The sequence below is a fragment of the Pundamilia nyererei genome, unplaced genomic scaffold (genome assembly GCF_000239375.1).
Source record: "Pundamilia nyererei isolate P.nyererei 1_Seehausen unplaced genomic scaffold, PunNye1.0 scaffold00024, whole genome shotgun sequence".
NCBI classification, from domain to species: Eukaryota; Metazoa; Chordata; class Actinopteri; order Cichliformes; family Cichlidae; genus Pundamilia; species Pundamilia nyererei.
The window spans coordinates 4,394,107-4,418,371 of NW_005187425.1; the positions used below are offsets into that span (position 1 = coordinate 4,394,107).

General features: G+C 39.9%; 1 protein-coding gene across 1 annotated transcript in view; it reads left to right on the plus strand.

Annotated features, from left to right (window-relative positions):
• Nucleotides 1-211: 211 nt before the first annotated feature.
• Nucleotides 212-24,265, plus strand: part of LOC102208394 (E3 ubiquitin-protein ligase NEURL1-like) — a 34,612-nt gene continuing 10,558 nt past the window's right edge. The window contains exons 1-3 of the mRNA XM_005727463.1: nt 212-489; nt 6,206-6,447; nt 8,717-9,038. Coding sequence (XP_005727520.1) covers nt 456-489; nt 6,206-6,447; nt 8,717-9,038 — 598 coding nt within the window. The 5' untranslated portion in view covers nt 212-455. The remainder of the gene's footprint in view (nt 490-6,205; nt 6,448-8,716; nt 9,039-24,265) is intronic.

Consider the following 24,265-nt stretch of genomic DNA (forward strand, 5'->3'; position numbering starts at 1 on the left):
CTCTTTGTTGGATGAGTGATTCCTCGCAGTCGTACAATGTGAACAGAACACTGTACTGGAGATAACTGTGCTTTAAGTGTCTATATAATCTGGGAATATAATAACTATTTCTTGCTAGTTAACGCTCTTGAAGTCTGCTCTGGTGACTACAGCGTCAATAGTCCTGTGAAGCTCCACCTCCACTACCACCTTTTATGTTAATTTCCGCGCGGACTGAAGTGAGCCACTGCGTGCTGGATCTGTTAGTTGCTGTGAGCTGCTGCTTGATGTCGATGAATCTTTGGATAGACACAACCTAACGCTGAATCACTGTCGGGACTCTTTTTCCCCCCCTGTGCGTGTGTGAACAGTGTGGTGTCCATATAATGTCGCTGCTGAGGACGCGAGGCTGAATGTGAATACTGTGGATCCAGGTCGCAGTTAGAGGGAGAGGTGAAAGCACCTTGCATCCAGCCATGGGAGGTCAGATCACCAGGAATACCTTTTACGGTAAGGGCATCTGGCGTCACCGGACAGGAGAGCGTGTGCCGATTGTTTATTATGCGCCACAACTGTAATATTATAAGAGGAGACGATATAAACGAGTTGTAGGCTTGGCTTGTGCAGCTTAAGCCAGTGTGCATGAAAACTGTAGGCGTCCTGGGAGCCTAAAATAAAGGAGAAGTGAAATTACAGCCGCTTTGGCCAAGTTTAAGCACCATTTGTAAGTCACGACTGGTTTAGGATTAAAGACACTGGTGTTTTTTAAGTGTGAAAATCCTCTGCGACATATTAACCGACTTCCAGCAAAAGAAACCAAACAGGACAAACTGAACTGAGCTGGTTAGAGGATTAAATAGCCTTCAACTTTTTTTTTTTTACCCACCTGCTTGTTATTTTTTATTTATTTATTTATCTCTGCTTTTAGTTGATGCCTAACACTTTTAGAGTCTCCTGCCTCTTTTTAATGAACCTGCGTGTCTGAAATTGTAATAGTGAGCAGGTACAGGGTATCTTGTTTCCTCTGCTTTTTGCTTGTATTCTGTTTCACTTTTTAGGTGTACGTTCAGTGGTAAAAGTCATATAGAACCCCGTTTAGTTTTGAATGATTATTGGGAGTCTGACACTGATATAAGTACACACAACATGCATTTAGTAAAATTTCTTAAACCTGTTATTAAACTATACTGAGCACTAAATGAATTTAAGATGACTGTGGTCTTTTGTTTTTTTAAGCGTTTAACTCGTTAGTGCTGTTTTATTAAGATTAAGCATTTAAATTTAAAGTTGGCACAGTAAAAGTTCATGTATCAGGCATTAGGGTAGAGCTGAAGCAATACTTTGAATCGATTATTCAGTCTCCAGAAACATAATGCTTTTGGATATGTGATTGTTTCAGTTAATTCCCAAGTAAACCAAGTAGAAAGTTCTCTGGCTCTGGCCTCTCACATGTGATGGTTTGCAGATTTTCTGTGGCTTACTCATCTTAAATTTAATAACCTTGAGTATGAACTGATGGTTGACGGGCAGGGAATTTTGATGAGTTTACGCTCTTTTCTGTCATTTTATGGAAGAACATGAAGTAGCTAATAAAGAAATATAACCATCAGGTAAATTGAATTATAAGAATCCCATTAATAGCATCTTGTTGGGGGCCTAACTGATGCAGTTCTAGTGTTACACTATGTCTTTTGTGGGATGTAGTGTTTTGATTAGCTTTCAGTTGCTTTACATCAGCAAAGATTTGCCAGATGATTGAATGCTCTGTGGTTTTTGGTTCCTAGTTATTGTAAACAGTCCACATACAGTAAATGCCACAAGTCTGTGTGGCCTTATTTGATAGAAACCTGGCATTCTCTTGTACTTCTGATAATTTGTGACCATTATATTTCAGTGAACTCAAGTCAGATTAACTAAATTGGATAGAAATAATTTTATACCAGCACAAATGATCTTCCACTGTCTCTGGCTATAAATGTTTTAGGACAGCAACAGTTTTTGGGTTCATTTTTCTGTTCAGGTGGTACAATGAAGGTGATAACTTATATAGAGTTTACAGTCTTCCTTTTCACTTTTTATTCAGGTCTCCAACACTGTCTATCAGCACCAACCTGCCCATCCTATTTTTCTAACTTTTACGTTCCATATCCATATTATAATTTTTTTGGTTTCATCTCTCTTCCATATTGGTATTATCTTGCTTTAGTTTACAATTGCAGTTTGGTACTTTTTGATATACCAAGTGCTTTCTAGCACACCCAGATGAACCCGTTCATGTGATCCCTTTTCCAGCTTCAGTTGTAGGGTCCACTGGTGTGACACAATACAGGTGCAGACAGGGGCACAGCTAGAAGTTCTTGGCTGTCAGCCATGTGTTCAATCGGGGTCCTAAAAATGTAAACCTTAATAATCCCTGTCGCGTTGCAGGGCCCACCTCCAGTTTAAGGGCTCATGAATCATTCAACCTTCACTCCTCCCCGTTTGGTAAACCTTCATGACGACTCTGGCATGCATTGTTCTTACTTAAAAATTCTTTAGTTCGATGTTTTCAAATAGGAACACTGCATTTTTGGGCGGTTTTGGACTGTTGCTGAGAAAATAAAAACAAGACATTTCAAGGTATCACCTTGAGCTGTGAAATTGACATGTTTTCATAATTTTCTAGAGCAAACAACTAATCCAGCCCAAAGTTTACATCATGTTACAGTCCAGTATACATCTTTAACACTGTGCATGTATACCTGTTAGCTCATGACAAATAAAATAGGCTTTCCTTTAGGTTTTTTAAATAAAGCAGTTTAAAAACAATGAATTGATCTAACATTGGAAACAAAACCCACTTAAACAGATTCAAGTGATGGTCCTGTCAAACCTGAACTAGGCGCAGCCCTTTTACAGAGGCCTCATACAAAGCATCTTCTCTGGTAAGACGTTTAAAAACTTTTAAATCACAAATGTTTATCTCTTATTGAAACAACGCCAGCTATGACATATGTGGAAAAAGCTAAATGTGCCCTGGAGCTCTTTAGAATGCATTTGAGGGGCCACCATGCCTTGATACTAACGTCACACCACATTAGGGCCTCTGCTGAGGCGTCTTAGTAAGACCAAGCCTCAGGATAAAACACAGAGGAGCGTAGGAGGCCAGGTGACACTGGCCAGGGCCACTCATTGTCTCTGCACTGTTTGTCTTTTCCAATTAATGACAGCAGAGGCAGTCACATTGTGTGCGGTGGTGCATTAAGTAACATTATCCTTAAGTTGCTCATCTGACGTTTGTCATGGCACCTCTCTTTTATCGTGGCAGGGCTCTGGTCGGTGGTTACCCTGACGTCACCGTCGGGTTGCATGACTTTTTAAACACACTTCAGCAACCATTGTATCATCAGCACTTTTGGCTCTAATCAGTTGTCATCTACAGTAAATCAAATGTGGTATTTTTATTTATCCTTTTATTTACTTTTTTGACTTTCATAGTTTATATAGTCCTTTGAAAGTTGTAAACCCCTGACAGGATGTCTGGGTTGTGGAAATAAACCTTCAGCTGATTAAAAAAAAAAAAGAAAGTCTGTAGAATTCAATTTCACAGCAGCAGAAATGGTAGTAATATAGCAAAAATGAAAGAATATATTGGATTCTCTGGTTAGATGGTGGAGGATAAGAGACGCCACGGTCTGCAGGGCCAGTGAGGTGAGGTGTTGCTTCTGTTTTCAACCCTAACAGGAAATATTCTATTCTATTCTCAAGCCTGGTCTTTGATGGAGTACAATGCAGTGCTGTTTTGTTTTCCCCAAGACATCACGTCTGACACGACGTCATGGATGCAATATGGTTGAAGGGTTTGTTATGACTTCATTTAAGACCACTGTTGTGCACAGAGCACAATTAAGCATTGTTCAGCATTGACAAGAGCATGCAAAAAGCTTACTAAATACACTGTGCTGAGTACAGAACACTTGGCAGAGGCTCTCTGATTGTGATTTGAAGGGCAGGACTGGACAGAAATATGTGACAACGATTCCCATTTGACAGCATTTGTAATTATTTTTCAGGGTTGACTATGACAAGTTTTTTTGTTTTTTTTTAAATATAAATCATGTCTTCATCTACTGCTCAAATCTCTGTCTCTGCCCTAAAATTAGAACGCTGTGATGTTCTATTAAACCTGGCCTCAGAAGTCACATGGCGACTCGTCTCCAATCCTGGCAGTCCTAACTGATTTGTCTCTGTGGTGCATTATATACCTCTTGACCTTCCAAGGTCAATTAAAGGAGAGCAAAAATAGCTGTCTTTCAGCAGTGGCTCACATTCTCCTCTTGCAGACAAACACAAGCTGCTCATACACAGTCTTCCAAGTTTAGGTGCGAAAATGCAACCAGTTCCCGAGGATGAAGAAGCGTTAATGAGGCTTAAATTATTTATTTTGTTCACACTTTGTGCTCGATGGTATTTTAAAACCCTGAAATGCTGCTGTAGACAAGGTCGGCGTTTTATGGAATAAAATCTGTATCAAATCGCGTCGTGAGATAAAATTTATTTGTGTTATCAGTAGAATAAAAAGTTGGGTTTTGACTGAGCCAAAGTTTGTGAGAAAACACCTCCTCCATTAAAACCACAGTGACCTTGGTGTGGTCCTTTTGAAGAGGAATGTAGGAAATGAGAATGGGGAGAGTGGATCCAAATGAGAGGGAGTCCGTGTGAATCATGATTATGAAGGCTTTGAGATTGGACGTTTGGGGGGGGAAAAAAAAAGCTGGTTCTCTTTTATGAGTTACTGTAAGTGGGACAAGTTGTTCACATTTTCACATGGGAAAAAATCTAGAAACCCGGGTGCATGGTGTGACTCACTGTGTACCTGTGGAGTTTTTTGTTTTTTTTTACCACTTCCTCTGACTTACAAATCACAATAAATGCCTCACATTTTGCACCACTGATTTTGTAGCGTCGCGTGTACGTGACTTTCAGACATAAAGACTTATGATAAGATTGATATATGCTCATTAAACCACGAGCCGTAACTGGAAATAACATGTTAACAGCCATTCCTCACTATTATTAGTGTAGCTTGGAATATACTGTATTGGCCAACTGAACATACACGCATCAAGAACTCCCATAAGATCCCAAAGGTCATTTTCTTGGCTAATTGTGGTCTTATTTGTGTGTAAGTTGATCTTTTTTTTTTCTTTGTCCTCCGCCTCCTTCTGCTTCCTTTACCGCTTTCTGCTGATTATCAAACAAAAAGTTTTCCACAGAAAAAAAAAGAAAACCAAATGCAACACAAATCAGATGATTATCTTGAAAGATGTAGAATAACAAAAGTGAGATTTCGGTGTTACCGGAAATGACCATTTACTGAAATGAGAGTGTTTTGCACAGACTTCTCGCAGCTGCATTGTTCTCCTAAATTACGGTGCCAGGAGAGCAGGTCTGTCTTTGTGCTGTTGGGTTTGTGTTTTGTTTTTTTTTTTGTTGTTGTTTTGTTTTGTTTTTTAAATCCAAGGACATTTAGCTTCTAATTTACAATACAGGTGCTATTACTGTGCTACCGTGAGAAGATGGAAACAGACTTATGCTTTAAATTGCTTAAATAAATGTAATTGCTTCTGTTTGTCTATCTGTCTGTCTCTTTGTTAGCAGTCTAGCATCCAAAGTTTTTAAGATTTCATTTTCAAATTTTTCATGACGGTAGTTACCAACAAGAGCTCAAGCTGATTTAGTTTTTGCGAAAATCGGGTCAAGGTCACACCAAATGTGAAAATCAGTCCAAACGTTATGTTACCCATGATTTCTTTTTATGGATCATCTTTAAACTCTACAACAATATACTAGGCCTTGGAGTACCAAAATTGGATAAGCATTTGACTTGACCGTCATTGTTGCAAGTTGACCTTGCAAAATATCATATATATGGGCATGGAAAAAGGGCATGGAGAGAGCTATACAACACGCTTTTTATTTTCTCAATACAACACTATACAACTAAAGCCCTTGCCCTTTGGGGAAAGTTGGGTTCTCTGAGTGCTTTTGTTACCAAATTGGATAATTCAGGAGAATGAACCAGCCAGTGTGGTCCTGCAGTGGTACAGACAGCCTGATTCAATACTGCAGTCAAATGTAATCTAATATTTGGGTATTTTACTGTAAATTGCACCCCAAGAAAATTAACTCCCCCTCAACCCTTGACCAAAATAACCAACTCTTACGCTTCTCATTCTTCACATAGATTCCCTAAATGGACCGTTTCCAGCAGGACCTCACCGATATCACCACAAGCCCAAGCGCTGCCTTCCCATCCAGCCATGTGGAAATTTGTCCTCCTTCCCTCTGCTCTTCCACCCAAGCACCAAGGGCTCGCAGATCGTCATGGACATGTCTCAGAGAACTGTCAAGAGACAGGCCAGCTTCTGCAATGCCATCACCTTCAGCAACAGACCTATCGCTGTATATGAGCAGGTTCGACTGAAGGTAAACGATGCACTATTCGAATGCCATTTGTATTCACAGGGATAATTACTATTGGAGCCCCGGTATGCTACACACAGAAAATGACTGGGTTAAAAATTGACCTATTGCACAATGAGTCCAAAGTCCGACACCAGAACTAGAGCACAACTAGTTGTCATTTTCATAATTTCCTGTAACAAAAAAGTTACTTTACAAAACCATAGATTAGCACATCTTGTACTTTCTGATATTATTACAGTCAATTACTGAGAAGATCCAAATTGTGAGTATGATGAAAAGTAGTCCTCTTTTATCTCTGTCCCTCTAATTCTGTTAGCATGTTTTCATTTTCTTCTCCCTGCCTGTCTGCCTCCCTTTCTTCATCCCAGCTCTTCACTCTCCTGTTTTCATTTTCTCTCTTTCCTCTCTGTGCTCTTGTGTGGGCCAAAGCGGCAGCAGCTTAGAACAAGTTTCCACTTCACCTATCAGGCCATCTATGTCTCGAATGTGAGAGAGTAGGGCAAGCACTGCCATGTGAGGAACACTGTTATCTGGCACAGTAAATGCAAAGTAAATAGTGCTTCGAAATAAGACAAAAATCGTTTGCAGGTGATAAACATACCAAGGTAACCAATCTTGAAAGTGATAAGTTGTTTTTTTAGCCCTGCTAGTGGTTTGGCACTATGATGGGAATGTTGTGCTGTCTGTTTGTTCAGACTGAAATATCTCAACTATTGGATAAATTGGCATGAAACTTACAGACATAGAAGCCCATCCGTCCATCTATTTTCTTAAGCACTTATCCAGCCAAACCAAATTAAATTCCTCAAGATAAGTAAAAATAACATCAGTAACTCTATGTAAATGATTGATGTAGCCACATTTCAAAGCCTCGATGTTAGCTTTGCTTAGACAGGCTTCGCCATGCAGCGGGCCATATTATTTCGCAGATAGTTTCTTTCAAAATGCTCCAAGAGGCACAAACAGCACAAACATGGTTGAGAGGTCCACTTCAGTGAATTGAATTAGTGCAGGAGAGTTCAAGCAGACAACCATCGGCTACAGCATTGTGGACCACATGTGAGCGATAACGTTAATAAGGTTTATTTGCCCGCACAGAGAAATTCTTTTGCGATCACATTTCCATACACCAACATGGAGCAAACACATCTTTTTCAATACGTAGGGACACTTTCATTGCACCTTGAGGTTGTTTTGGCTAAACCACCTGGGCAGGCCATGTGTTGCCCATGTTTAGAAATTTGATGGCTTGAGGAATAGACAAGACATGGATGTTGCTTCTTGTTGTTCTGAAAAGTGAAGCCAAGGTGGAAGTGCCTCTGGTAGTACAAATTATTCCTGTAGTAAACAGCCTCCACTTTCTGGATGATTGTATTGGAACAAGTGCTATTTTCAGAACAAACAGAATAAAACCTGAAGTAAATTTTGTAAATTATGAGTACACTCATGGGCCAATGACTTGCCAGTCACATGTGAGTATTGAGTAGCATGGTATCACTCACTTTCTCTGTAATGTCTTCCACGTGCTGCTGAGGCTTCACCATGAGACTTCACTAAACAATGGGTGATGTCACCGTTGTTATATCCATCTTTCAAACACATTAACAGCCATAGTGGTTAATTTAAGCCTTACCAGTTTTAATTGGTATACTGGCTTGCAATTGGTACAGTGGTGTAATCATCAGCTGTTGGCATGCTAGAAGATAAGCTGTTGGACATGATTATCATCAGTTGGACATTTTTACCATGGTGACATTCTTAAACTCAAAGCGACACTGCACAACAAGTGCATATGTGTCTGTAGACTCTAGATATTTCTGGACAATATTTTAATCTTAATGCTCTTATAGTATATGCCTTTAATGCCCAGTACATGTTTCTGCCATTCTAATGGTTCCCATAGGCCATTTGTCATGGTGCTAACATGCTCCGATCTATCAGGCAAAACATTTTGGATTCTATCCGTTTTCATAAAGAAGTCACATTTCACAATAATCTAGGACTAGCTGCTCTTGGCACTGACAAAACACAGTCATACCACTTTAAAGGTAATTGCAGCTATAATTATGACTGGGTGGAGGTAAAAAATTACCCAAATGCAAGCTTTGAATGTCATGAATTAATCACAGTGCAGTGCAGGTAGTATCACTGCAACTCAGCAGAAACTATGCCGGCCCAAATTTGGCTTTATTCTTTTTAGCTCATATTGTATCTTGCATATTTATCTTAATTAAATTATCTTCATTGATTTAAAATATGTTCTCTCCAGATCACTAAAAAGCAGTGCTGCTGGAGTGGTGCTCTACGTCTTGGTTTTACATCCAAAGACCCATCAAGGATCAATCCAGACACCCTGCCCAAGTATGCCTGCCCTGACCTGGTCTCCCAAAGTGGCTTCTGGGCAAAAGCACTTCCAGAGGAGCTCTCCAATGAAGGAAACGTCATCTCGTTTTGGGTAGATAAGAAGGGCCGGGTGTTCTATCGAATCAACGACTCCAGCCCCATACTGTTCTTCAGTGGGGTACATGTCTCAGAACCCCTCTGGGCTCTCATAGACGTCTATGGCCTCACTAGGGGGGTCCAACTGCTAGGTGAGTCATGCATTCAGAGGCAGGTCTACGTTTTATTATCTCAAATATTTTATTTACTCCCAAAAACCTTTAAAACTACTCATATTCCTGCCAGTTCTAAGTTTGATTTGTGCTCTATTTACAGCTGTTGTAATGATATTGCATTAGCTCATGAGACCCATTAAGGAGGCTAAGCTGAAATGGTAAACATTATACTGTTAAACATCAGCTAGAAGTTATCTCACAGCACCTCTCTGCCTGGGTAGACACTTACAGAGTTGATAGCATTGCTGCAGACTCTTTGTGTTCTTGGTGTAATGCTTTGCCACTAGAAAAACACTCTGCATCTGCTGCTTTTTCATCAAGTGATTAAAAGGTGATGTTACATACAGCTGCACTGCTTTTCCCACACCGGCCAAATGGCTCAGTGGAAAAAGATGGTGGGAGATTAGGCAGATTGTATAGTTAGCATGGCCGTTAGTATCAAAGAAATTTCCCCGAAGGGAGAATTTCAAAATGTCTGAAATCTTTTCTTACAATTCTGCCGTGCTGCTTAAAGGGTCATTACATCAAAGAAATGTGAAGCAAACCGGTCCGTCCCAATTATTAACAGCAGTGTTTCATCAATCTAAACCATCTCAAGTGTGTTTGGATTGGTGATTGTGTTGTATTTATGAAACACATCATAACCAAGCCAGCTTTTGAAAACAATGCAAACGGACAAATAGGAATCCTTGTGGTTGCCTCAGTACTTATTTATAACCATTTCCAAGAACCGCACTGCCTCTCCCTCTAAACAAAAGAGGCTGTCAGCACCAGTAATAAAAATAGAAGAGGCTCCCATATTGTGTAGATAGTGCCATTTAACCTTATTTCTTGTGGTGTGGTTGACAGCGAGAAGCGTGCTATCTCGTGATGGGCTGTTTGGTATCCAGCGCCAGAGTGTAGCTATCTGGGGTTCACTGGCCTCATGGTGCTGACCAGCACATTGCTCTTGTTCTTTCACAAGAGCAATGTGGTGTGGTGTTCATCCCAACAGGATAGACGACAGTAGGGATGATGTCAGGTAATGAGATGTTTGGGGTGTTTTTCCAAGACAATCAAATCAGTGGAATGTCTCACTCTGTGGATCCAAGTCTGAGTTTGACTTCGTTTGACATGCAGTCAACTTGCCTTCAACCCAAACTCGGATTCATATGTTTAAATGAAAGTCCCATTGGTATAATAAGAGAATTTTTCCGTTTTACAATTACAATTAAATCTGGGGTTTTCTGGAATGTGAGATCATACTTTACGCAATCTATGCCTGTGTATAATGTGAATGAGGCCAGCAGCCATAAATCCCACAGTTTCTACTCTAGTTTTTCCATATTGATCACTTTTATCCTCACATTGATGGCTTAAAGCGAAAAGCCTCAGCCCTCAGTCAGCTAAAGGATCACTTGGCTATCAGCTTTCCTCTATAGCCTGAGAACGTCACTGCTCAAGAGCATGGTATATCTCAAAAGGCCAGTATTGTCTCAGGGGTTGGCTGCAGTTCAGCAAACACTTAGCCTGAAATATGGGCAGACACATCAAAGTCTGGTGTTGCAAACTGGCATGCAATTTCCTTTAACAGAAGGCTGCTTTTTGATTCTTAATGATGCTTAAAAGCTGAGCCAAATTTCACCTGTTGTGGGCTTACACAATCTGCTCAGGTGGGAATTATAGATCGCCAGCAGTCTTTTTTTTTTGTTTTTTGTTTTGTTTTTTTTAACAGAAGACAAATTGTACGAGGAGCTGTGAATAGACTCCACGGAGTGTGGAGAAAGGCTTGGTTGGGTGACCTTGATTTGGGTTTTGAGATAAATGTGCAGGACAGTTAAAAAAAAAAAAAAAAAAGAAAAAAAAGAAGAAAAAAATGCGATAAACAGGATAATCATGATGATGATGATAATGATGATGATAATAATAATAATAATAATAATAATAATAATAATAATAATAATGTGCATCACTGATTAGATAATATGCTTCAGGAGTGTTAAAGGGCTTCACCACTAAGTTTACATAGGACTACTTTAGTACAGAGGGAGTACTCCACTCCACTCAAATTTAGGACCGTTGCAAAATCGTTTCTACTCAGCCAAACAACTCACTCCAAGACATTTCAGTCAGAGGTTTCGCTGCAGGTGCCTGATGTGGCCTCAAGATGCTAATCTCCAGCACTGATGACGGCTGTTATGTTCACTTTTTCCCGAACATGAGATTTAATTTACATTATAAGCTGAGAGTCTTCATATCCAACCAATTCCTGATTCAAGTGACATCTTTGGAAGCAATTTATCAGATTTCATGCACCTCCCTCAGAGCCGCAGATGATTTCATCAAGATTTTCTCCCAAATGCATTTCCTAAGCACTGTAAACAGACTTTTATGTTTAAAAACCGAAGGCCGCATCAGAGACCGGAGCTTGACTCGTTTGGAAAAATGTCAGCTTTTGGTATTTAGTTGGTATTTATTTACATTAATAGATATATGAGATTCAGCATATCAGAAGTCTGTTTTAGTCCATTTTTAAACATGCCTTCTTTGTTTCACTTTCAGCTTAAGAAAATCTATGGTATGATAACAGATTTCACTTCTCGTAACATTTTATGTCTATTCCTGTAAGCCGAACCAGTCTTGTCTTATTACCTCATTCCTCAGCTGACACGGCAGACACTGCCCTCCATTCACTTTGAGACACACATAGTGAGCTCGCTGTGATCTGATTTCATCCTTTATGTAAAAAGAATCCATGTCTTTAATATTTAATGGATTAATCATAATAATGTTCCTGCACACATCAGCATCACAACTGTTACTTCTGCAAAGTGCCACCTGAGTATTACTACCCTGTTAAAAGGTGATGGTTTGATTGTCTTTTCCTGCACAAATTTTTTCTGTGATCCCTTCCAGGGTGAATATTTCTTAAAAATCTGAATTTATTCTGAACGCATGATGAAGTTTTATAATTATCCGAGTCATTTTTCAGTAGATGTTTTTCATTCAGTGGCTGCAACCTCCCCTGAGGAGACGCAGTCAAAACTTTGTTTTCTTTAGCCAGTGGCTTATCCGCATCAAACGCATGCTCTGCATCGTTCTCATACCTTTGTGTCCATTTGATCTTTTACAACCAAAACATGCTATATTAAGGGATTCAACCAAGCTGCTATCCATCATCACCATTTCACTTGCGCTGCTCTTAATGCGGTCTGCTGTCAAACAGCTTAACTGCTCTCAGGTCTTATTCTGATGTTCAAGGATCTTTTCCAGTGCAGTGTTGTTTCCACTCTTATCATGGGAGTGCAGTTCAGTAGCTAGCCACCCATGCAAGAAGCCAAAGGTGATCCTGAGATCAGTGAGACTGCTTGAAAGCTGAGATGGCGTTACGTAAGAGAGGAACCTAAATTAATCTGCTGAAATCAAACTGAGCCTCGGGGGTTGTCCAGACCAACAATGCTGCCCATGCAATTTAAGAAAGATCTGTTACATCACCACACTTGTCCTACTCACACAGCTATCAATAAAGACTAAAGTGCATTGCTTGGGCTTTGTACAGAACGGACTGTGCTGTTGAGGATGCACGACACTACCATTTTAGCCCTTAGTAAGATTGACAAAAGATTTCCTCAAGTGTATAATATGTCCCAAGCAGTATAACTGGTTTTAAAGCTCAGTTTTCTCAGCTGTGTTTTCATAAAAAGGTCTCTGTTTACTATGTTTCCCCTAGCAGTATAACCAAAAGCCTGGCTTTACGTAAACCTTTTTAATACCCCCCCCCTAATATGAAATCAAAAAGTGTTAGTTTTCTTTTCTTACTTGCTAACTTATAGGCAACTTGTCAAGCTACAGAAACCAGGTCATAAATATCTGAAAAGAAACACACAGGGAAATGGTACACCGTTTTGTGGTAAAAAATGTAATGGGGGATCCGAATGCTCCCTTTACACCTATATAGCTGCAGTCTTAGTAGAATCTGTTTGTTTATGGGACGTATCCCAAGAGACCACACAGCATCCTCGGTTTTGTACAGGTATGATGGATTTTTTCCAAGTTAGATAAGCCGACAGAGTCAAAGGCATCTTTTGATAGATGCAAGATGCTTTACTGGGGGTTTGTTTACTAGAGGTAGATGAGTCACTTAATCACTGACAGAATGGTAGTGATCCGTGAGGCCGGCATCAGCTAACATCATCTGCAACCTGTCCTCTAGTCATTAGAGAAGAATCCAAAATGACTGCCAGACTGTCAAGAGGCTGCGTACCTCTCAGGTGATTAAGAGGGAACTGTTGACATCAATCATTTCCATACACGGCATTGCGACACATTAGACTGTAGAGCTTCATGGTGGGGAAAACTCCTGCTATTTGCTTTTCATGCTTACTAGCGTCTTCAGGGACATCCCTAACATTTACACCTGATGAAACACAGGAAAGGTTCCTTTTTTTTTTAAAATGCATGCTGCATAGAATATCCGTAGTAGTTGCAAGTATCCATGCATGGCTTTGGCAGCTTCACGTAACAGTGGAGAGAATGTTTTTTAAAATTGTCCACAATAAGGATAAATCTGTATTGCTTTAGTCATTTCTTGTGTTTTCACCTGGTAGATCATTAGACTGTGCATTATACAGAGATCTGAACTATTTTATTGTGGACTGGGAATTGTGATCACTTAAAATTAGCACAAGTCACTCTCCTACTCCATAATAAAAAGATACCCAGTTTGCACTCTCTTTTTCCTGCCAGTCCAGATTAGTTTGGAGTGCAAATCTGACAACAACTGCAATCTGCATTTACCTTATGGCTGCTGCTACTGAAATGTTGGTTATCTTTATTATGATTCATCTTTCGACTATTTTAATTCCTAATTGTTTCAGTCTATAAAATGAGAAATTAGACATCACTATCCTTTAAATCAGCGCCATCAAACCAGCTATTTGCCAAAAGAGCTAATATTAATAAACATAAAGAACACAAAAAAGTTAGCATTGGCTGTATGTTTAAACAATTTTTAAGCTAGTTATTTTATTATAAAGTGACTCGGAGCTGACAAGCATGCACCTCCCTGTAATCATATAATTTATCCCTACTCGAGAAATATTGAAGATTAACACTGACGGGCCTCAAGTCCAAAGCAATAAACTCCACAGCTCTCATCATCATATTTTTCCATTTTAATGATGAAAGAGGTTTCGCATCCAGCTTGTCTGGGTGCAGCTGCTGCTGTTGGCTGCCGCTGGAGCTGGTGAAGCTGTGGCTGAATTGGACCACACATACTGAAATATGCCAAGTCAAATATGGAAACATCAAGCACTAAACAGTTGTCAGAACAGTCTAACTTAGACAAGTTGGCTTACAGGGTTTAGATGATAGATGACTGCTAAATTCTTAGTCACACACCTAAAGAATGGAGGGTGACCCTACCATAGTCCATGGAAAAATGTGTATTCCTCAAATCATTGGCAAGTGGTTGCCTCTAGTCACGCAGGCCTAGAGACCAGTTAGCAACCCCCTAGCACACTGGTCACTAAGGAACAATGTGTATTCTCCAACTGGTTAACAAGCAGTTGCTGGATGTTGCTGACAGTTGCTAGCTGAAAGTGGTTCCAAAAAGTGTGGCATTAAAAACCCTGTTGCAATTGTTTTTGTTTCCTAGCAGAATGCCACAGTTGCCTTTAGTTTGCATGGAAGATGCCAGCTTATCTGCACCTTAGTAGAAAATGTATCATGTTGCTGAATCCTACACTTTTCCAAACGAGCAACTTTTACTGTAGTTACTTTAGTTGGCAAGTGTTTGCAGACAAGTTTCATGCAAACTGCAAGCGACCAGTTCGCTAGTGACAAAAGCGATCACCAGGATGTCTTAGTGCAGCACCATCTTTGCCACCAAATTTAACTAGTGACAGCCAGCAGGCTGGAACAACGACTCTTCAGTCTGAGAATACACATTTTTGTTGCAAGAGAGTCACAGACTAGTCTCTACATCTGTGTAATTGAGGCCTAAGCTTAAAGTTTACAACAGCGTCACTGTGTCAGTTAGTTTGGAGAAGATAAACATTAAATAAACGGAAACATTAAGGACATTAAACATAGTAGTGTCTCTTATTTTTGGCAGTGCTGTGAAAACATGGAGTGTTATCAAAACATCTCCATGTTTTCCACGGATCAACCCTGGAAGGCTATCGAGGTAGCTCTTCTTATTATTATTAAAACGGTGGACCGATTACTGAGAAGTTGATTATATGAAACAATATCGACAAAATAATTGAGCAATTGCCTGTGAGACTGCAACCCAGATTCTTTAAATGATCACTTTATCAAATTTTCCCCAAGGGCCGCAGAGACTCTTAGTCCCATTTCAAATTTGTCGCTGAACAGATTTACAGTATTTCATCATGTGTCCATAGCAATTCTTTACTCTTGTTATTGTGTTACTTTCATGTTACTCAAATAAAAGCGAAACAGTTTGCAGTTGCCGTTGACTCATACCTGTTTTATCAAGAGAGATAAACTGCACACGATGAAAAGCTCGGTGCTGCACAAACATGTTTGACGAAACCTGATTGTGCTGTACTTTCCTTTCTTTGTGTCTATTTTTGTCTGTGCTCGCTCTGTATGCCACATGCTTATGTTCACTTGCTACAGATCTCACCTATTGTTTCTCTTGTCAACACAGATTATGTGGCCTTTCACAAGGTTTGATTTGTGGATTAATATGTTATAAATATAGAGGCAGATCTGATAAGTGCAGTCGGAAACAAGTGCACGCAGGATTGGGTCAGTGGGGCTGATTAAAAAAAGATTCAGTATCATAAAATGATGCCCAAAGTGGTTGCTGTAATAGCATACAAGTAAAACTTTTAATTCAGTTTTTATACTGTATCCAGTCATGATGTGGTCCTACCTTTTTCAAGGGGGCTTCATAAGGGAGCAGAACTAAACTCTTTGTTAATTTTGATTGATGAAGACACGCGATAGGCCTGAGGGTTCTTATTACCCTGAAGTACTGCAAATGGATGTTGTGCTAATACATTGGGTTTCTGGTCTGCTGCTTACAGCCAAATCCTCCAAAAACAATAAACTTGAAATTCAGCATGATAATAACAATATGCAAAGTCATCTGTCAAAAGTCAGTTTGCAGCCAAAGGCAAAAGGCAGACAGTGAGAGAGGAAAGCAAAAAGAAATGCTAAATGTCTCCATATTATAAACATTCGGTAAGTTCCTTGAGGTGAATTCTTTTGGCAGAATTAGACTGAAATCATGAATCATACTTCAGCTTGTCGCGCTTTTCTTTCTGTTTTCTTCAGCAGTTGCTGTCTGTGTGATGAAAACCTGAACAAATCGAACGAAAAGTGATCCTTTTTTTCAAGGGACTGGACATTTAAACCTGATTACAGTCGCATTATGATTTCGCAAGGCTGTGGACGCCGTCCCAAGTTTTCCTGTTATGGAAATTGCTGAAGCTTGAAACTTACGTTCCGGTCAAGAGGACATTTAGGCCCATGTTAATACCTTTTTGGGTAAAACGATGCAAGGCTAGAGAGGCCTGTGCAAGATCTGAGGGTAACCTTACTCATTCCTAACTAGGTACATTGTCTTTGCTTCTATGTCATATCCAGTTTGATACTGAGGCTGCTAGCTCTCGGGCAAGTGATAACTCTATCCATAATCCACCCGTCCTTTAAGTTAAAAAAAAAAAAAAAAAAAAAAAAAAAAAAAAGAATAAATAAATCAAAATTTGTGGTCATAAAGGTCATAAAAATAGCAGAAATTGCTATATTTAAATTATTTTTCTGTACTGCTGTATTTGAAATATAAATTATTAAACTGCTAAACATAACAGTCTCAGAGTATAGTTGTAGTGTAACTTGATAGTACAGATCTTTGTACTTGAGTCACCTTTTTATTTCATAGCAGCCAAACAATTCCCATTTGCATGCATGTTTGCAGCCAACCTTGCAAAACTATTTATTAACTTAAAAAGCATTTTTGAGATACAGTGTGGAGATACAACGTCAGTTTGGAGAAAACAAGACTCTTGGACACAGTCGTGTCAAAAGGACAACCTTTACTCCTTCTATCTAAATTAAGAGGTCAAGTAGCAGCCAGTTCAAATACACTTGATTCACTGAATGCAAGTGTGACAAACTCCGTTAAAGCAAAACGTTTTGACAGGTTGCCGGTCTGGAGCATTCAAGTGTGTGTTCACTCTTTAGAGGATTGTTGCAGTGTGTTAAAGTCAAAGCAAATTCACCAAAGGTCAGCATGTGCAATGCTCTGAGGAATTCTAAAACCTTCAGCTCAGACTCTACAGGCCTCAGTTAGCATGTTAAATATTAAAATTCATGTAAGTACAACCAGAAAAAGACTAATATATGAATAAGTATGGCTGAGACAGGAGGAAGCCTCTTCTCTTTAAAAAAACAACAACATAGAAACATGACCTCATCTAGATGCTGTAGTTAGATGAAATGCTGTAGTGGGACCTTAAGAGCGCTGTGTATAAAGTAATGGCCGCAAATCCAGTAAACTGAAGCAACGTTGCGAAGAAGAGTTGGCCATAATTCCTCTATAATGATGTGACAGAATGATAGTCCTTAAGGAAACCGTTACTTCAGTTTATTGCAGCTAAATGTTGTTCTATGGCTTATTGAGTCATGAGGTGTATGTACTTGTGAAAACTTTCTCTTTCATATGACTGCATGTTTTGGATGCTATGTAAATAAAGAAGTTATAGTACAGTGGCTTCAATCAGCACAAGGAAAGACCTGATAAATGACTAGCAAACAGAATCTGCAAATTCAAAGGATGAATTGCCTTACTGTTCGTTTATTTTAGCATGCTGACTGAAAAAAAAAAAATTCTAAAGCTACCACTGAAAGCGTTTGAACCGTTGCTGGTATTTGGTATAATTATAGTGAAGTGATTGGGTGCTTGCCGAGGGGCCTTGAAGAGCCTTTCAGCTTCTATAGCTGCATTCAGGAGTCAGAACAGAGACGAGCTGGTTTCACCGTCCCCAAGACACACAGTGCATGAGTGTTACGCAACATTATGGCCCATTAGTGCTTCCCATTTCTCATGACAGTTTTTGGTCGCTTATATTTCCACTCTTTTAAAGCCACTGTTAAGTGATTGCATAAATGTGTCCATTCATCTCCAAGTAGTTATTTTGTTAATGCTGCACATACACCCAGGAATGGCATGTTCAGCTTTTTGTTTTGTATTTTAATCACACATCCTCTCCTACAGGCCGGTGAGGTGTGAGTGGAGGACACAAGTGTACAGCTCCCTATAGCACTGTATTCTCTAAGTCACTTTTGAGTGTTTTTACTTGGATTATAACTAAGTAAATTAAATCTGCCAGACAGTCAGCTACAATTAAATAAGGGGCTTGATATAAACTAAAGGGCTGTCTTTTGACCTAACATCTGCCAGAGTGTACACACTGGGATTAGAGTCCACTTATTTATGAGAGCTCTGTTTCTGGTGATCTCAGGGCTTGGAATTCACTTGATTTGTTGAACCAAAATAAATGCCGCTGGCCAGGCTATTATGCTTCAGCTGGGATTTAATCGGTGCAGATGGAATCGAACAGATTTTCAGGAAATCAAAATAGAAATCGTAATGGAGCCTGTCAGGTTTGGATCCAGGAAGCTGGACTGTACCGGGGGAAGCCTTTGGAGAGGAGGCTAATCACTTTCAGATGACCCGGTGAAGACGTGAAAGCGTGCTCTCTTTCCTGTGTGTCGATGTGTGCACAGATGTTCGCTTGATATTACTTTCACCAAAAACAATGAGATGAATCAATAATTGGAGAAATGTGTTTCAGATTGAGACACCTCATCAAGCAGTGGACGGTTGTCCAATGTGGAATTACCTAAGATGAGTAAGGCTGTGTAGAAGCACTGCATTACAGGCAGTTTCAGAAGGCTGACCTAGAGGAAACTGTGCCCTTGAAGTGCTCAGCAGCGTCTTCATCTGCTGCCATTTCTCCCTTCAGTGTGTGCCCTTTACTTTTCACTATCACAATCATAAATTCTAAAAACCAATTGCTTAACTTGGTCTCTCAACATATGTGGCTTTTGTTGCACATGGGGTCCTATCATGTATCACTGTTATAGCTTTTAGACCCTCTTGCTTCACGTACACTTTCCTTAGTGAGCTCAGTCTGGGGTTTTTGTTTTTTTTTTTCTTTCTTTGATAAGCGGAAGCCCATCCCTTTCCTTTTTGGGACAGGCGCATAACCCTCGCCAAACACCTCTCTTATGACGGATGACTTCACTCAGTCATTGCAGACAGAGCCCTGGATAGCTCTGCAATGCATGCATACTTACGGCAAATCCCCAAACGCACACACATATATGCACACGCACACAGTCGGTGCTGCTGACCTTGTATAGAGGTTGCAGCTTCATAAAAAGACCAAAATGCCTCTTAATCTTGTTCTACCAGCGCAAGGAAGAGGAAGAAATCTCCCTCGTCTATATAGTGCCACGCCACTGTCTGACTGAGAGGTGTCCATGACTAAAAGAGGCACAGCATTCCCCAAAAAAAAGAATGTACATAAAAAACAGCTCTATTGCAATATGTGCATTTCTTGTGAGTTACACAAGATGCAGTTAGCTCTTAATATAAAGCATACTGTTTGTTTAGACTGTGTGTGAGTTTGTCTGTCTGCAGTTTGTTTGTTGTTAAACTGGCTTGTGTTTACAGTAAAACAGGATTTCGGTTTCGGTTACAGCCTCCCATTGCACATGAAATATCGTCTCCAGAAACAGGTTTTTCCAGGCAGTGTGAAGACATTTATGCCTGTGAATGTTGGGACTTGTTTGAATGTGTAACAACGCAAGAGGCAGAGGGATGTTTATCTATCTGTCGACTTCTTTTTTTTTCCTACAGGTGTATATTTTGGCATGGATGTGTTCTTGCTTTCTCAAAGCCAAGAAATGTCCCCATAATGTGTAGCAGGAGTTGAGCTACACTGATTACTGATGTTTTCTCACAGCTACAATGATGGTATAAAGAGCCAGAGTCAAAGCGGTCAGCCGCTGACCCTGCAGTATCAGTCTGGTATGTGTTCCTCTTTTCAAATAGTGTTTTTTTCCTTCTCCTGGGACCAAGAAGCTGGAGCTGTTAAAAGGCCTCTTAATGCTACTGGGCCAATTGCAGCCATGCACTTAATCATTTCAGTATTGTTTTTTGTCCCAGATCCAAGAAGAAAAAATCCGAATTCAGACTATTCAAAAGCTTTAAGGACATGAACTTCGAAGTAGAACATAATTACCATTATGTTTAGGACATGTTATTAAAGAAACCACTGGAGCACTGCCAGCTGTTACGACTCAAAAAATTGTTACTCTAAGCTGCAATGAATTTCTGTTGGTACCGTGCTTAATTTTCTCACATAATTCAGAAGACTGTGTGCGACATTTTAATGAGAGTGCAGATTGTAAGGAAGAGTTGGTTCTTCATCAACCAAAGGGCTTACAGTTACAAAAAGGTGTGTGTGCGGAAACTCACTGGTTTATGAATTTGCTTTGTTAGAACAGTTTTCATTTGTATCCAATACTTTTAGCTAACACCTTTAACCTATGGTCCTTGCTAGTACTGAGTTGAAACCCTTTTGCTGCCCTAAATGTTTGTGACGTAGATTTACAAAGTGCCGGAAACAGTTTTTTCAGAGATTTTGCTCTATGCTGACATGATAGCATCACACAGTTGCTGCACATCCGTGGTCTGAATCGCCGCAATCGCAAAGCTGCTTTATTTGGTGGCTTGGAGACTATGGAGGCCATTTGAGTTGAGTGAACTCATGTCATGTTCAAGAAATCAGTTTGAGATCATTTAAGCTTTGTTATCCTTCGTTATCCTGCTGGAAGCAGACTTCAGAAAATGGGTACACTCAGGCCATAAAGGGATGGAGGTGGTCAGCACTAATACTTGAAATGATGCTCATTTGGTACTAAGGGATCCAAAGCATGCCAAGAATCACCCACACATTCAAGGAAGGATAGTCCATGCCAAATTCTTACCCTCAGAGCAGAAACTGAGACACATCAGTCCAGGCAACATTTTCTCAATCTTCCTAGCAGCTTCAAGCATTCTGGCCATTCTCTTCTGACCTCTGGCATCAACAAGGCATTTTCTCCATCAGGACTGAGCTCACTGGGTATTTTCTCTTTTTTGGAACAGTCTCTGCAAACCCTGGAGATGGTTTTATGAGAAGATCCCAGTAGATCTACAGTTTCTGAAATACTCAGACCAGCTCGTCTGGCACCAACAACCATGCTACATTCACAGACAGTTAAATCACCTTGCTTCCCCATTTTGATACTTGGTAAAAAGACATTGTTTTGCACATTTTATCAGACAGAAGATAAATGTGGTGTATTAGGTGTTTCAAGCTTCACCATGTATTACCCAAAGATTTTCATAGTTTGTCAAAAGTTTCATGAGTAAAATTCTTTCCCAGACTCTTTTCAGGCTAAACCCAGGAAGAGCTCATACATATTTAGTTGCCTCACGTCTTTGTCTTTCTTTGTTTGGTCTTCTTTTATCTTTTGTATATCTTTTTTATCACAATCCCTTGGAATTTCTTTGAATGTTACTATTCCCCTCACAGCTTGGCTTGAGTGCTGCGCCAATCTCAGAAACCAAAACTGTGAACCACAGGAAGCTTTAATAGCAAGAATAGAAATTATCTCCTGTAAGTCGGCTAACTTTGCCTTGAAGATGATAAGGCGGCTAATAATAAGACTCTCGTGCCTGATCGTGCATGCTCTTGGCTGAGGTAGTAATGAATGTCAAGCACTTTATCAGAGGCTAGCCGGAGATGTGCCATCTTTGTTTGATAAAGGAGAGATGTTGAGGTCTGCCCTTTCATTCAAGTGCCTACCCTATTTTTTTATTTTTTTTTTGTCAGGTCGTCCCCTGCTGCGCTCTCCTTCTTCATCCACTTCTCAAAGGGAAAGCCCAAAGCAGATCGAGGCTGGGAGCCGTCATGTCACTCATCTCTCAGCCTGCCCTCTGCTTGCTCTCCTCAGATGTCCAATCAGCCTAATTTTAGCTTGTTTTAGATGGCCGTGTTAAATATGTCTCTGTGTCCCCAAGCGTGCCATGATGCAGATGATCTGTGTGCATGGAAAGCACACTCACGCTGTGTTTTCTTTTTTTTTTAATGATGCTCCTGTGTGGTTTCTATTTAACAGTGAGCAGATTTAGCACAGGAAGGCCTATTTGTGAGGTGGGGTGGAGAGCATGGAGAGACATGTAATGCCGTTTTTAGGAGTCCCTTTACCTTTCAACGATTGGAAAAAAGCTGATTTTAGCATCCAGACACATAGCTGAAAATGTCACCAGTAGACGGAGGTATATTAAGTTGCTGGTGCTGAGGCAGTTTGTTTTGTAAACACTTGTGGTAGCTATTTGGATGTATACATATGGTTTTACTCTCTGACAAAGACTATATATAAACTGGCTTCAGTAAATTTTTGGAAATATAATCTTTGCATTTAAAGGCTCGGAGGACTGGAGCTGTGGTAAGCCTCACGTGCACACTTGGAGTTATGGTAGAAAAAAAAATAGTGCACCCTTTATCAGTTCTAGGCTTTAACATATCAGGACATAGTTTAAGAAAATCATCTTTCTTTAGCAGCTATTAAAATTATTTAAATCTAGCCTTAGGTGTAAAATGACACCCAGCAGTTTCCACTGTTCCATCATTTATTTAACAAAAACTAAACCCAAATGCAGAAGCAGAGTGTGAAATATTAAATACACCCCGTGATTCAGTAGCTTGTACAATTTTTAGCAGTAACAGCTTGAAGTAATTGTTTTCTGAATGACCTTATTAGTCTCTCACATCATTGCGGAGAAATTTTGGCCCGGTCTTCTTTACGTTGCTTCAGTTCATTGAGGTTTGCAGGTATTTGTTTTATGCGCAGTTCTCTTAAGGTCCACCTACAGTTTCATTCTGGTTGAATTCAAGACTTTGACTGGGAAATCGCTTTTCTTTTTCAACCATTCTGTTGCAGATTTGCTGCTGTCCTTGAGGTCATTGTTCTGTTGCATGGCCTAATTTGGTTTAAGCTTTAGCTGTTGGACAGGTCATGAACTTCAACATGTAACTTGCTAACTAAGGCCTTTAGGGTCTAAGACGTAGCTTTTAGGTTTGTTGCACTGTACAATCTGACCTTTAGCAGAATTAGCTGGGATGTCCTAGAACGATTGATGGGTAGCAGTAATTGACTTTCTAAGATAAGTTTTCATCCTTGGCATTGTGTTAACATATACCTGAATATACTAGAGCAGCCAACTGCTAAATCTTCTGCTTTTATAGAGGTGCTCACACTTGCTGATGATCAGTTAATCAAGTGCATTTAATGAGCAGCACCTGGCTCCTACTTACCCTCCTAATTCCTACTTGAAGCAGTAAAAATGTCCGTAGTTTTTCACACGCTGTGTCTGCATGTTGGCTCAGTGTCTATTGAATAAGTAATGGCACAAATCTCATGTCATGTGGTTCAGCAGAGGTTGCATTTACTTAATTTTAAGACGTGCGAGAGACCAGTGTATTTTCATCATGTTGTGATACATAAAACCTCAGAACTGAAAGAGGGTGTACTTTCTTTTTACCATGACTGTAAGAAACAAGCAAAAGAAACCACAGGACCCTGAGCTAGAGACAGCGAGACAGGGCCTCAAACACAGGACCTCTTTTTCCTTCAGTGTTACATAAAGCTGTTATGTCCTACTGTGATGGAGCCACTGGGCCTGCAGCTATAGCTTTCCCCCACTTACAGTGCTGATATGTTTCGGGAACATATAAACATTGAAAAATTTTGTTCATACTTTTGAAGCCTTAGTGCAGAGAGAGCTTTAGAATGAATATGTTATAAAACAGAGAAGCCGGAAGCCACCATTTGTTTAGAGTGGCAGGTGTGATGAATAAATAGTGTATAGACTGAGGATATAAAACAAAATAGTGTTATACAAGGAAATATGCAGATTACTAAGTGGCTACATTAATTTCATTTAGTCCTCCTGACTCTGTTTTCTACTTGCAAAGACTGTAAATTGATTCATTTTTTGCAGCTGTAAAGCCAGAGTGCTAATAAAAATTATTAGAGAACAAATAAAGGCAGTGTGCATGAATTTAGATTTGAATGTGCTCTGTAAAAAAAAAAAAAAAACCCACCACAAACAAGTGATTACATAACATCGC